Source organism: Oreochromis niloticus, linkage group LG19 (genome assembly GCF_001858045.2).
Source record: "Oreochromis niloticus isolate F11D_XX linkage group LG19, O_niloticus_UMD_NMBU, whole genome shotgun sequence".
Classification (NCBI taxonomy): domain Eukaryota; kingdom Metazoa; phylum Chordata; class Actinopteri; order Cichliformes; family Cichlidae; genus Oreochromis; species Oreochromis niloticus.
In genome coordinates, this window is record NC_031983.2 from 18,192,494 (window position 1) to 18,207,988 (window position 15,495).

At 37.9% G+C, this 15,495-nt stretch overlaps 4 gene segments (V, D, J or C); 2 read left to right on the forward strand and 2 right to left on the reverse strand.

Moving 5' to 3' along the window:
• The window catches only part of LOC109195905 (Ig lambda-1 chain C region-like), a 46,656-nt gene extending 44,791 nt beyond the window's left edge, over positions 1 to 1,865 (forward strand). The window contains 2 exon segments of the C gene segment in view: positions 361 to 398; positions 1,186 to 1,865. Of these exon segments, the coding sequence occupies positions 361 to 398; positions 1,186 to 1,505 (358 nt within the window).
• Positions 30 to 12,858, forward strand: LOC106098051 (Ig lambda chain C region-like). The segment is given in 3 exon segments: positions 30 to 133; positions 10,523 to 10,627; positions 12,057 to 12,858. Coding segments are annotated over 3 exon segments (435 nt in total).
• LOC109195885 (Ig kappa chain V region 4135-like) lies at positions 2,926 to 3,661 on the reverse strand. The segment is given in 2 exon segments: positions 2,926 to 3,342; positions 3,431 to 3,661. Coding segments are annotated over 2 exon segments (387 nt in total).
• LOC112843190 (Ig kappa chain V-VI region NQ2-48.2.2-like) lies at positions 9,579 to 10,223 on the reverse strand. The segment is given in 2 exon segments: positions 9,579 to 9,925; positions 10,018 to 10,223. Coding segments are annotated over 2 exon segments (375 nt in total).
• Positions 12,859 to 15,495: the final 2,637 nt, after the last annotated feature.

The following is a 15,495-nucleotide window of genomic DNA, read 5'->3' on the forward strand; positions in this document are numbered from 1 at the left end:
AACAACAAAGCAATGTGGGAAGCAATACTTTTTAGAACTAAAGAAATTGTCATGACATGATTATGATTCTAACAAAACACTGGAAAATACTTCAGAAAAGCGATTCTTTTTAACATCTGGATTAAAATGGCAGGTTAGTTGGAAAGCGTAGATTTTACTTTTTGAATGAAGCAAAACTATGAAAACATTCCTAAATTGTTTTCTTTTAAAAGAAAGCCATTTGAACACAAATACTTTTATTATAAATATTTTCTAAAATGTGAAGTTTACTGGGGAAAATAATTAATTTTCAGTGGTTAGATGCTTGATCAGAGTGTGAGAGGTTTTTGTACAGCCACTTAATGAGTTTGTATCACTGTGGTACACTTTTGGTGGAGGAACTAAACTCATCATTCACTGTAAGTATCTAAATCTTCTCATTACCACAAAATATTATACTATTACTCTTTGAAATATGTCATCAGAGTGTATTTAAGCATTGTATGTTAATTTTATTCTGGTTGTTTTACATGATGTGTATATAATTTGGTTTAGTCATAGTAGCTGTTATTGAAAACTTGGTATCAGAAAGTGTGAATATATAATACAGTATCATGACTGATTGTTTATATAGTTCTGAAAATTCAAATTATATTTTGAATAAATCTATTTTAACTAAGTTTTTTTGTATTCATGTGTGAACAAATATTTTTTCACAATATCTGAGGCTGAAAATAACACGAGGAATCTTTGATTTTATTTATTTGTACAAACAGTTAGCTGGATAAAAAGGTTTCACATTCTTGCCTTAAAAAATAAAAGAGTTTTATTTAGATGCAATTTAACGTTTCCATCGTTGAGTTTATGGTTCAGTACTTTGAGGTAGTAAAATGGAAGTGAAACAAACAGATGGCAGTCTGTACAGACGGTTTATTTTTTCAGTTGAGAAAATAAATGTAGGAACTAGATGCTGTACAATATAATTACTTTTATGGCAGATTTAGAAAAAAAAAGATATTTGACATAGGGGAAAATTCCAACTTTAAATGTAAAATTACAACTTTGTCATTACTTGTCATTGTTATTTTTCCATTTCTTCCACGATGCTGTTAATCTCTGTCATGCATCATAACTGTGTCATGTTCAGCTCTCTGTCCTACAGCAGAAGTTAATCTGCTCCTTGTGTGTCCCTGCTCCCCCTTCCAGCTGGCCCCATGGTCAGACCCTCAGTCTCTCTGCTTCAACCCTCCCCTGAGGATCTCTCTGGGTGCACGACCACACTGGCCTGCCTGTTGACCAGCTACTCTCCAGAGGGAGCCGAGGTGAGATGGGAGGTGGACGGCAGAGAGGTGACAGAAGGGGTCCTGACCAGCTCAGAGGAGAAGAAGAGTGATCGCTACAGCAGCAGCAGCACCCTGACCTTGAGCCAGAAAAGCTGGTTGAAGGGAGAGCTTTACTCCTGTAAGGTCATCCATCATGGCCACACACAGTCCCAGTCCCTGAGCAGGAGCTGGTGTGAAGGCTAGAGGAGTTACTGAAGCCCAGGACAGGAGCCGGGTGTGTGGGGAGCAGGAGAAAGACACCCGCTTCTCTGATCTATATGTGTTTTTGTTTGTAGAAGGAATTAAAGCTTTGTGTGTGAGAGAACGACACTGCTGTAAAGTGTTGACAAGAACAACAAGCTAAAGAGTGACATGTGCAGCTCAGCAGCTGGTTGTGATTGTACTTGTCATATTAATGATTCATGTTTGTGTCAATAAAGCTTGCAGTTATCCAGAATATTATAAAACTTTTTTGTCTTTCTTCAATGTTGAGAAGGAAGACGGTATTCAGACATTTCATTATTCTGTTTACAACAAAATGACACAAAGGACTAGAAAACAAAAGCTTACATGTTTTAATGTGTTTACAAAAACCACTGAGACATCATAAAACCAGAATCAAATATGTAAGCAGGCAAATTTACTCAATTCTAATGAAAGAATTTGCATAAAAAGTTTACCTTTGAAGCACAATTTTATTCTAAAGAGATTCATTTCTAACAATAAGATTGGTTGATTTTTTTGTTTTGTTTTAACTGACTTCAAAATAAAACAACTGCATCACATGTAATACTCAATTAACGTTGGAGATATCAGTCAATTATTCTTCTACTCATGTGTAAAACCTTGCACTTCCATGGTGTCCTGTTTGTATAGGAAAGCTGCTATGGCCTTGTTATAGGACCCACTTTGTACCATCATCTGATCTGTTTCTGTTTCGACACTTTTCAGATTGTAGCACCTAAAAGTTGAATGAGGTTGGCTGATTCTGTGAGTTGTTTTTAAAAGTTTGCTGAAAACATATTTTTATAGTTTAGCATTTTCTAATATTTCAAACATTTTCTGCTTGTTTAATTTTCCCTGGCTATGGACATCTTTAACTTTGATTACAGTTCTTAATAATACTATTTTTTTATTATATAACATATATTATCTGTGTAAACACTGGGTCTTTATGCACTCCCATACTACATTATTCCCCTGCATCATCAGCCTGAACTGACTGTCAAGCTCCTTTTCCAAGCTTCTGAGACTACAATGACCTGGATGACTGAGAACCTTCACAGAGAGACTGTCAGAGTGAAATCAGGATGGAAAATTTGTGTTAGACATTATTTACAATTAAGGGGATAGCATTTATGATTATTATTATTATTATTGTTTAAATTCAAAGCATACAAAATTAATTGGTTGAAATCTATTTTAATATACGTGAGATAATTTTAAGTATATATTTTTTTTAATTTTATTTAAATGATTTATAATGAAGTTAATTTTGTCCAATTATATATAAACAACTAACTTCGGCTTATTATAATAAGATTATACTAGAGTACATCTGAATTTCATTCTGTTTCTTTTTACAAAGCTTTTTTGTCAGCTCTGTGTTCTGTATCTCTTCAGCTTCAACAGCTGCAGTCAGTTCCTGCTGTAACAGCTCAGTGTCTCTGCAGTCTGACTGAGGGAGGTTTTTGTACGACTGCAAATCACTGTGTGAACACCCAAACACTGTTTATTTTGTGGGCACTCTTACAGTAATAAACTGCTGCATCTTCAGCCTGAACTCCACTGATGGTCATAGAGAAGTCAGAGCTGCTTCCACTGCCATTAAATCGAGATGGTGTTCCTGACTCAAGTGTTTTCACATATTTTATTAGGAGCTTTGGAGTCTGTCCAGATTTTTGTTGATACCAAAACATGCCCTGATCCCCATCAGTATATCTGACCACAGCTGGGTTGGTCCTACAGGTCAGAGTGACAGTGGATCCAGGAGTAGATGTCACTACTGGAGGTTGAGTCACAGTCACCTGACCGCTGCATCCTGCAGACAAAAACAAATCATTTATCAACAGAAATCAATGAGAGAAAAAGCAGCACATCATGTTTGAAATGTTGCTGAGTGAATGAACCTGTAAAACAGCAGCAGGTCAGCGTCCAGATGAGGATGGTGATGAGAGTCATGGTGGTTGTGCTTTCTGCTGTGTTGACTGACAGATGTGAGTCCTGCAGTGTTGAACTCACAGGACTATAAACCTTCTCAGTTCTCTGGAGGATCAGCTGATGATGCAAAGCCTCCTCTCTATGGAAATGATTTCTCTGCTCTCAACACACTGAAGGAAACTTTGTGGCACAAAATCAAAAGAAAATTTGTTTTGAACTAATACCATTAATGATTTTATGGAATAGAGAAAAATATATAGGAAACAAATTTACATATTTTTAACACCTGGATTAAAATGGCACTCTGGTTTGTATACTTAATTTTGATGTATTTACAAATACAATATACTTGCAAAACTGTCTGTATTATTTTGTCATAGTTTTGGAATTAATATTTCTTGAAGCGTTTCTCTTTGCTGTTTTAAACAGTTTTGTGTACGTGTGTTTTTAAAATAAATAAATATGTGTAATGTTAAAAGTAAGTTTTATCTTTCAGTTCTTAATACTAAAAATACAATTATGATAATCATGACTTAAATTCATTAAATAATTTTAAGTCACTTTTGTGAAATCATCTTCTGTATTTAATAAGGTGTACTGTGATGTTTTACATGAAAAAAGGTTCATTTTCAATTGTTACAGGTTTGTTCAGAGTGCAGGAGATTTTTGTACGGCCACTTAATGAGTTTGTATCACTGTGGTACACTTTTGGTGGAGGAACCAAACTCATCGTTGACTGTAAGTACCAGAAATGTTTACTTTTCACAACTACTAGGATTTACAAAACATTTTATAAAATTTTATTTTTTTAGGTATTTGATTAAGTTTGGTTATTGTTGCTGATCATTTTCATCATTTGTGAAACAAAGTTGATCTCACAGTCTGCGAAATAACCCAAAGATCAGAACTCATTCACATTTACAAATACCAGAATTTATGTAAAAAAAAAAAAAAATCTTTTGCTCCCTTTTCATTTTAGGGTTCTCTGAAAAGTTAATTAATATCTTTTTAGTATTTTCCAGTTAAAATATTTCAGGTTTGGTTATTTTCAGGCTTTAATTGTCACATATGTTCATCTATTTCTTTATTGTTTTTATTTTGAAAATAACTTTATTTCCATATTGTTTCTTTTTTCAAACATTAATTTATGGAATCCCCCCAAAATAAAAAGTGTCAGTAAACACAGACCAGCTTTGAGTTCATGGATGATTGATTGTACTTGTAGTTTAAAGGAAGTGAAAGAAGCAGATGAAAAAGTTTAAACTGTACATGAGTGTTTCAACTCTGTGAGTGTAACATTAAAAATTGTCACATAGATGAGCTATTGACTGTAAAACATTACAGAAATAATAATATTCAGCAATCAACAATGATTCAAGATCATGTAGGTATTTCTTTCCTGCTTTCATCCTTATGTCTGTGGTTGCTCTTCTCCCCTCTTTCTCCTCCAGCGGGTGTGGTGAGACCCACCCTCACAGTCGTCCTTCCATCCAAAGAGGAAGACAAACAGTGCAGTGCCACTCTGGTGTGTTTGGCCACCGGGGGCTTCCCCTCAAACTGGAAGCTGGGTTGGAAGGTGGGGAGCACCAGCACATCCTTGGGGGTTTCAACCAGCTGTCTTGGGGACAGACGGCCGCTACAGCTGGAGCAGCACCCTGAGCCTCTCTGCAGACCAGTTTAATGACTTTAAATAACTGTGGTGGACTTTTTGTGGAGGAACCAAACTCATCAGTAATTATAAGTACCCAAATCTATCAAGAATATAACTGCAGCAACAAGACATTTACTCTCAAGTATCAGAACTTTTTTTTATTAATATGAAAATAATTAAAATATGAAAAATATATTTATATAAATAGATGATGTCTACTGAAACCTAACACCAAAATAAATAAACAGATCACTGCTTTCACTTCACCATTGTGTTACATTGATGTCATTTAAAAACTCTTTGCAGACAAACAAGGTTTTTATTCAGTTCACAAAAGAAAACTGATGAACATGAATAAGGCTCATAAGTACTTGACAACTGTGAGGTCACTTTTCATTTCCCTTCCCTTCCTTTGTACACAGTGCAGGTTTTGCAACTTTAGAAGAACAATTGCATATTTGGAAAACATCCTTTAGCGGGTTTGTTAAATTTATTCATGAACAAAAACTTACATAAGTTACATAGTTAGATTGTATATGGTCTGTAGATTTTTATAGTTTATATATCAACACTGAAAAAATCTAAATAATAAAATACTCACATCATCACACTCAACATTAGACTGTTTTTGCTGGTAATCTTAAAAATATGTAAAGTAAAGCATTTAATTAAATTCAATAATATGTAAATTATATCAACTGGGCTACATTAACCATAATCATGTACTTAAACACAATAATAGATTATTTAAACTCAAGTTAATGCTGCATCTAAAAAACATTAATTTGATTTAGTTTCTTTCGTTCATTGTGTTTCTGCTTGATGAGTCTGGTTGTCTTTAGTGGACCAGTTATTCTCATTAGTCTAAATTACTGTGTGAACACTCCACCATCATGCCAACACAGACAGTAATAATCTGCAGCATCTCAGAAAACCCAACATGATAGAGTTATTGGAAAAATCATCCAGATTAAGTTTTCTGTGTGAATCCATTAAAAAGAAGAAAAGCTTATGTTTGAGGGATCAAGGTCCAGAGGGGCTTTTAATAAATTTAGGGGTCCTAGAGGAACCCTTCTGAGGCACGAGGTGTTACGCCCCTCTGCAGCCCGTAATCTCCTCAGTGTGTTCAGTTGTTGCTAATTGGCCACACCTAGTCAGGTGTGAATAAAAGCATACTTGAGGCAGGCTTTCCAGAAGGCTCACTGGTCTTTGCCTTGGTGGCCATTTCAGCCATCCTGCTATGCCATTTTAAGATAAAACCTCTTCTCACTCACACTCCGGTATTCGTCTCCTTTTTTATGTTGCGGCTTTTGAGCCGGGTCGTAACAATTGTCAGAGTGAACTCAGGCTCAGATCCACTGCTGCTGACTTGGAGTACCAGATTCGCATCTGCTGAATTTGTTAAACAGCAGTTTGGGAAGCTATCCAGGTTTCTGTAGATACCTGGACAGCAACTTGTCATTTTGCATCCTTAAGTGTTTTTTAATGACTGACAGCAACATAAACAATAATCTAAATATTCCTGAATTTTAAATCTTACTGTGGTTGACTGCTATGACTCTTGAATGAAAGGCTGTCAAGCTTTTTACCCATTTCTAGTGTTCATTATGAGTTAAATTAACAGGTTTTAAATTTCTCTCTGCTCTCACCTCCAGTAGGGCCTGTGGTCCCCCAAATGTGACAGAGACGATTCTGACCAGTTCGAAGGAGAAGAGCAGTAGTAACACACTGAGGCTAAGCTGGTAGAGCTGGTTGAAAGGAGAAGTGGACTCTGCAGAATCATCCATCATGACCACAGGCAGTCCCTCTGTAGGAGACAGTGTGCAGGGTGAATTGGGTTTGGCGAATGCCAAAGCCCAGGTGAGGACCTCAGTGTGAGATGAGCACACTCGGATGAATATGTATTTCAAAGTTTTTAGAAGGAAAGAAAAACTTTGTGTGTGAGAGAACAACACTGCCAGCACCCCAGTACAGGGTGTCTGAATCAGCTCGCAGTCTAACTAAATCTCTGATTGTAAGAGTCTTACCCAGGAAGCAATACAAAGCTTAGATGGGGTGAGGGAATAAGCACATTACTACCTCTTGATCAGTGTGCTTGGAATAACTGGGTTCAGTGTAGTGGTTTGGAAAAAGCCCCGGGGGTCTGTTTCTTTTAGAAGGCTGGAGTAACCTGTAAGAGCTGTTTATACTAATGTGGATTAATACTCAAATGTACCCGCAAAAGGTTGAAGTGGAATTGTCAACAATTTAGACTTTTTGATGCAGATTATTTTATTAGAGCAATTTATCAGGTGCAAAGTAACACCAGAATCAAATAATAATAATCAAATAATAATTATAATAAACTATGACTGATTTCTGTGTTGTCAGTGTAATAGATTTAATAATACTACAGATCTTTTTTGTTATGATCCATAAGCCTAGTAGGACTATAAACGTAAAAAAAAAAAAAAATCTGAATCATCTGTTCATATAAAGCACCAACTACTGCTGCAAATACATATGTAAACGCAAATAGAAAGAAGCCAGGGGGAATTTATCGAGGTTGGCTGTAGCTCAGGAGGTAGAGAAGGTCACCTACTGATCGGAAGGTTGGCGGTTTGCTCCCTGGCTTTTCCAGTCTGCATGTCAAGTATCCTTGGGCAAGATACTAGCCCCAAGTTGCTCTCTGATGCATCCATCGGAGTATAAATGTGTGTGAATGTACTTAGAAAGCACTATGTATGGAGAAAGTGGTTGTGAGAATGGGTATGATTGGGTGAATGTGGCATGTTGTATAGAGTGCTTTGAGTACTCCGGGAGAGTAGAAAAGCACTATATAAGAATCAGTCCATTTACCATTTATTTAAAAATGTTTCCCAAAATACATCTAATATCTCAGTTTAATTTTGTATTTAGTGCTTGGTGAGGTTACTGTCATCTCTGTTTTCAGTGGTCTCTGTCAGTCTCTTCTTTTTCAACAGCTGCAGTCAGTTCCTGCTGTTCAAACACGATTAGGACCTTCTGATCCTCGTTTTTCTCTTAAGGGTGATTGTGGCCCTCTGGAAAAGTCCAGAACTGGGAGTGGTCTTTGATGGCAGTTTTTCATTTGAGAAGCAAATAAATTCTGTTGTAAAAGCCAGCTTCTTCCAGCTCAGGGCCCTTGTTAAAATTAAAAACCTTTTGTTATCTGCTGACTTTGAGAAAGTGAGTCATGCATTAATTTCATCCAGGCTTGACTACTGTATTAGTGTTTATTTTGGTATCAGCCAGGCTCTGCTCTCTCATCTTCAGCTTGTTCAGAATACTGGTGCCAGATTCTTGACAGGCACTCATAAACACAACCATATTTCCCCAGTCTTGGCTCTTTTACACTGAATTCCAGTATGTTATAGAATTGATTTTAGGATTTTATTACTTGTTTTTAAGTCTCTAAATGGATTAGCTCCATCATACCTCTCTGATCTTTTAACCGAAATACTTCAAACAGCACTCTTAGGTCTGCCGATAAGTTACTTCTGACTGTTCCTGTCAAGGACCTGGGTCGAGGGACTGTCTCAACTGTATGGACTTGTTTATGTTTGATGGGGTGTGTGTCTATTGTACTGCTGTCCCTTGTTTCCCTGTGTAGTGGTGTGTGTGTGTGTGTGTGTGTGTGTGTGTGTGTGTGTGTGTGTGTGTGTGTGTGTGTGTGTGTGTGTGTGTGTGGTGTCCTGGTTTTCCTGGCGCACCAGGCATGGAGGGTTGTTCCCGTTGGAAGGCTGGTCACACCCAAGGAGAAGGATCTCACACACACCTGCAGCTGATCTGGATCGTCGGAGGAGCTACATAGCTGTGTGGCTGAGCGCTCCTCGATGCTGCGTATACCCGAGTGCGGGAACAAGAGGGCTGTGACCACAAGTATAACGGGAGCGGAGACATGGAGCACGAGCACTGGGAAGAAGACACGGCATGGGAGTTGGAAACGCATAGAGATGTATTGTTGTGTACTATTTACTTCACTGTAAATAAACGCACTGCATTTATCGCACACTCCTGCATTTTGGGTCTTATTTTCCCCAAATTACCATGGTCTGCCAGCGCATACCATGACAATTTTTAGAAGCAGACTAAAACACAGAGGAGACCAGGCCTTTGCGATTGCTGCACCTACAGTCTGCCTCTTCAAATTAGGATCTCTCTAACTCTCGACATCTTTAAAACCTGTCTGAAAACACATTTTTACTCACTAGCTTTTAATTGTGACTGAGCTTTTGTTTTGTTCTTTGCATGTGTTTGTTTTACCTTTTACTTTTTTACTATATACAGCACTTTGGTCAACCTGTGTTGTTTTTAAATGTGCTTATAAATAAATTGATTGATTGGTAATTCTTGGTGGGGTTACTGTCAGCTCTGTATTCTGTGGTCAGTGTCAGTGTCTCCTCCCCAGCTGCAGTCAGTTCCTCCTGTAACAGCTCAGTGTCGTGTGTGTCGTGTATTGTGACTGAGGGAGGTTTTTGTACGACTACAAATCACTGTGTGATAACTGGCCCGCTATGCACACTCTTACAGTAGTAAACTGCTGCATCTTCAGCCTGAACTCCACTGATGGTCATAGAGAAGTCAGAGCTGCTTCCACTGCCACTAAATCGAGATGGTGTTCCTGACTGAATTATGCTGCCGTGCTTTACTAGGAGCTTAGTAGTCTGTCCAGATTTCTGTTGATACCAAAACATACAATGTTTACTATTACAGGTTCCAACAGCACTGTTGGTCCTACAGGTCAGAGTGACAGTGGATCCAGGAGTAAATGTCACTACTGGAGGTTGAGTCACAGTCACCTGACCGCTGCATCCTACAGACAAAAACAAATCATTCATTTATCAGCAGAAATCAATGAGAGAAAAAGCAGCACATCATGTTTGAAATGTTGCTGAGTGAATGAACCTGTAAAACAGCAGCAGGTCAGCGTCCAGATGAGGATGGTGATGAGAGTCATGGTGGTTGTGCTTTCTGCTGTGTTGACTGACAGATGTGAGTCCTGCAGTGTTGAACTCACAGGACTATAAACCTTCTCAGTTCTCTGGAGGATCAGCTGATGATGCAAAGCCTCCTCTCTATGGAAATGATTTCTCTGCTCTCAACACACAACAAAGCAATGTGAGAAGGAATACTTTTGATATCTAAATGAATTAATATGATATAATTATGATTCTAACAGAATACTGACAAATAGATAAGAAAAGATGAGGTCATTTTTTGAACATATGGATTAAAATGCCACATTTGTTGGTAACTATATATTTCACATTTTTGGATCAACCAGCAGAAGAAAAAATATGAAAATGATCATAAATTGTTTAAGAAAAAGCAGAGTTAAATGTATTTGATAGCAAATGCTTTTTTACCTTGTAAACTGTGAAGTTTAATGGAGAAAATAATTAATTTTCAGTGGTTAGATGCTTGATCAGAGTGTGGGAGGTTTTTGTACGGCCACTTAATGAGTTTGTATCACTGTGGAGGACTTTTGGTGGAGGAACCAAACTCATCATTCACTGTAAGTATCTAAATCTCCTCATTACTACAAAATATTATACTATTATTATTTTGAATATGTCATCAGAGTGTATTTAAGCATTGTATGTTTAATTTTATTCTGGGTGTTTTACATGATGTGTATATGATTGGGTTTAGTCATGGTAGCTGTTATTGAAACTTTGGTATCAGAAAGTGTGACTCTATAATACAGTATCATGACTAAATGTTTCTATAGTACTGAAAATGTAAATAATTTTTTCAGTTAATCCATTTTAATTAAGTTTTTTTTTTTTTTACATTTCTGTGAATAAATATTTTTTTCCCACAAGTTCTGAGACTGAAAATATAGCACTAAGAATCTTTGATTCTATTTATTTCTACAATCAGTCAGCAGGACAAAAACATTTTGGCCTTCAAGATCTTTTATTCATTCACAGATTAACGGTTTTATCGCTGAGTTTATAGTTTATTAGTGTGATGCAGTAAGAAGGAAGTGAAACAAACACAAGTCCAGCTCTGTTTGTTTTCCATCAAGAAAATAACTTTAACAACAAGACAGTTACTCTAAATTATTGTAACTTTCACACAGATTTTAATTGAGTGTGAAAACACAATTTTATTAAAGTCATTTGTTCCTTTATTTATTGCCTCCTCTCCCTACTCTGATCACAGTATCAGGCACAGAGTTAATCCACAATGCTGTTAATCTCTGTCATGTATCATAACTGTGTAATACTTAGCTTTTACTGAAAATATGATATGAGACACCATGTTGGATGTAACATTTTATGCTGTTGACGGCAAGAACTAGTTTTCATACAGATGCACTTCAACGGTTGAGTTTACAGTTCGTTAGTCTGATGTGATGAAAAGGAAGTGAAACAAACAGATGACAAACTTTAACATTTCCTGTACACATTTCAATTTTATCATCAAGAAAACAAATACAGCAGCACTTTCACTAATTATTTATAATGGTAAATGGCCTGTATTTTTTATAGCGCTTCACTTAGTCCCTATGGACCCCAAAGCGCTTTACACTACATTCAGTCATCCACCCATTCACACACACATTCACACACTGGTGATGGCAAGCTACATTGTAGCCACAGCTGCCCTGGAGTGCACTTACAGAGGCTAGGCTGCTGGACACTGGTGCCACCGGGCCCTCTGACCACTACCAGTAGGCAACGGGTGAAGTGTCTTGCCCAAGGACACAACGACCGAGACAGTCAGAGCCGGGGCTCGACCTGGCAACCTTCCGATTACAAGAGGAACTGCCAACTCTTGAGCCACGATTGCCAGCGCTCCGTCTTATCACAATATCATCATACAGTTAATCCACAGGCCTGTTAATCTCTGTCATGTATCATAACTGTCTCGTGTCAGCTATCTGTCCTACAGTTGAAGTTAATCTACTCCTTGTGTGTCTGTGATCTTCCCTCCAGCTGGCCCCATGGTCAGACCCTCAGTCTCTCTGCTTCAACCCTCCTCTGAGAAGCTCTCTGGAGGCCCAGTCACACTGGCCTGCCTGCTGACCGGCTACTCTCCTCAGGGAGCTGAAGTGAGATGGGAGGTAGATGGCACAGAGGTGACAGAGGGGGTCCTGAACAGCTTAGAAGAAGAGAAGAGAAGTCGCTACAGCAGCAGCAGCAGCACCCTGATGCTGAGCCAAGAGAACTGGATGAACGCAGAGGTGTTCTCCTGCAGGGTGAACCATCATGACCACTGGCAGGCCAAGTCCTTCCACAAGAGCCGGTGTGAGGGCTAGAGGGGCTGCTGAAGTCCAGGACAGGAGCTTAGTGTGAGGAAGCAGGAGATACATCCCTGCTGCTCTGATCAATATGAGTTTGGAAGTTTGTAGATGTAATTATTTGATAACAACAAGATAGAGAATGAAATGTGTTGCAGCTGGATGTGAATGTACCCAATACCTGCCATATTAACAATATGTATTTTTGCCAATAAAGCTTGCAGTGATCCATATTATCAAGTATTTTTGTCTTATTTTTAAATATAGTGGCTCTATACTTGGAGTTCAGTGTACTATAAATTAACCTTTTTGCTTATCACATGAAAAATCAAGAGTGGGAGGAGATGAAGATGGCAGGGCTGCATCTGGCCTGAACATCTGGGACAAATCAAAAATCCTACTACTCTGATCTTTATGTGTTCGTAGATAAAAATAAAGCTTTGTTTGTGAGAGAACAACACTGTTCTGAAACAAGTGTAAGGAGCTTGGAAAGAAAAGCGTCTGGACTTCTTTAAGTGGCTTGAAGACGTTTCACCTCTCAAGCTTCTTCAGTTTTCCAAGCTCCTTAGACTACGATGGCCTGGATGACTGAGAACCTTCACAGACATGTTCTGAAACAACAACACCTTTGAGTGATATGCGTAGCTCAGCAGTTGGATGTGATTGTACATGTCATATTAATGATTCATGTTTCTGTCAATAAAGATTGCAATTATCCATAATATTAAGAAGCATTTTTTTTGTTTCTTAAGGGGTGAGAAGGACGACATTTTTCGGGCATTTTATTATTCTATTTAAACCATAATTACACAGAGGTCTAGAAAAAAAGCTGACATGTTTTTATAGTCTTTTTACCAAAACTTTATAAAGTTATAATCAAATATGTATGCAGGCAGATTTACTCAATCAAAATTAAAGGATTTGTATTCGCAGTTTAATCTGAGGCATAATTTTATTTTAAAAGAAATTCTTTTGTAAGGATAAGATTAGTTAATAAATTAAATTAAACATTAAATATTAATTAATTAATTAATATTAATTAAATATTTATGTCAGAATGTGATAAGGACAAATCTAATGTCAGTAAAACTACATAAAATGCATGAAACCTGAAATGATTTATATCATCATATGAATAAATGTTTCAATGTGATGTGAATTGTCTTTGTCAACAATACATTTTGGCTTTTCATCTGCTCATTTTTGCTGTGTTAGATGGTTAATTCAGAAGGATTTTGATGTACATCACATTTCCACTGGATGCCTGGCTGCTTTCCTGCTGGGTGATTATCATCAACTCAGTTGTGGTCATCCTTCCTCCAACCTCTCTTCACCAAAGATAAGAACAAAGTGAACATTAGTTCAGAGTAGGTTAGTTAGATAAATATAATTTAGGTAATTGTTTAATTGTTTTGTGATCATTGTTTTGTTTTGCTCCTCCACATTGAAAGGAGCCAGTTGAGGTGGTTTGGGCATCTGACAAGGATGCTCCCTGGGTGCCTCTTGGGCGAGGTTTTCTGGGCATGTCCCACCAGGAGAAGGCCCCGGGGCAGATCCAGGACATGCTGAAGAGATTATATCTCTTGGCTGGCCTGGGAACGCCTTGGTGTTACCCCAGAAAAGCTGGAGGAGGTGGCTGGGGAGAGGGAGGTCTGGGCTTTTCTGCTTCCGCTTTCGGATAAGCGGAAGAAATTGGATGGATGGATTTTTAATACATGATTTTGAGTTTACTTTGCTCCTGCTAAATTGCCTTAATACAATTTCCTGCAGTTAACGTCTAAGTTATTGAAATGTACTTTTTAACCTTTAATGAAACAGTAAAGATAAAAGTCTGAGCATTATTCTTTATTAGTGAAAATTGCTCTTGCAGGTTATCCTAGCCTTATTAAATTAATCCTTCCTTAGAGCCTGCTGTCCAGGCTCGCAGGAACAAGAAGTGCCACGATCTAGAGGGGAGCTGCCATAACAGGTGTGACGATGCTGTTGAGATTTGACCTTCAAGGTTACTCAGGTTTCTTCATATCAGGGCAAACAGGGAAGACACTGGGGTGAATCCCCTCATCCACATCGGTTCCGGCTGACCTCTGCACTACCTACTAAGTGAGACTCATAGGATCAGAGGTTAGAACTTTTTTAACAGAGATTAGACCCAGACGTCCTATATAAGGGTTGTGGGTCTCGCAGATTGACATTTGGCACCCAATATGCTTGGACACTAAACCCAGGACCCTGAAAGTTGACATCTGGATCCACACCGGGTACCCGATGTGTTTTGAGAAGAACTGTGTTTGGACCCTTAAGATCTCTGTAAAGATTTTATCAGTAATCAAATAACTATTATCTTTTTTACTTTTTACCAGCTTTCACTTTAACTCTTGTTTTCTTGCCCTACTCCCCTTCCTCTCCATCCTGCCACTCTCAACTGACTTATATTTAAAACAGTCATGTACTTGAAAACACAATAATTGTGGTGATATAAATTAAAGTAAATGCAACTATGAGTTTGCTCCAGTTCATGTAGATTCATTGTGTTTGTGCTTGACCTCGTTGTGTTCCGCAGGCCAGTTAATCTTATCACAGTCTCTTCACCAACACTCTGCCCCTGCAGCCTTTAAACTGAAAATTTAGAGGAGCTCTAAGTTACTGTGTAAACACTCCACCACCGTGAACGCCCAGACAGTAATACTCAGCATCTTCAGCCTGAATACCACTGATGGTTCAAGTGTATTGTGATCCAGATCTACTACCAGTGAATTAAGAAAAAGATCCTGAGAAGAGATTTGATAGAAATCATAGGACGTTTTTTTTTTTTTTTTGCATATTTGTCACACTAACATGTTTCACATCACCAAACATTGAGATGAACAGAATTAGACTTTTGGGATTTCCTTACCTGGATGTCTTGCATCAAGACATAACCCAGCTAAATTAAAAATGTACTTTTTAAATGGTGATTTCATTTAATAAGAAAAAAGTTATCCAAACTGACATGGTCCTCTGTAAAGTAGTAATTTCCCCCTAAACCTAATAACTGGATGTTTCACCCTTGGCAGCAATCAAGTGTTTGCAATACCTGGCAATGTGTCTTTCTGTGGAGGAATTTCCGCCAACTCTTCTTTGCAATTTGTTTTAAT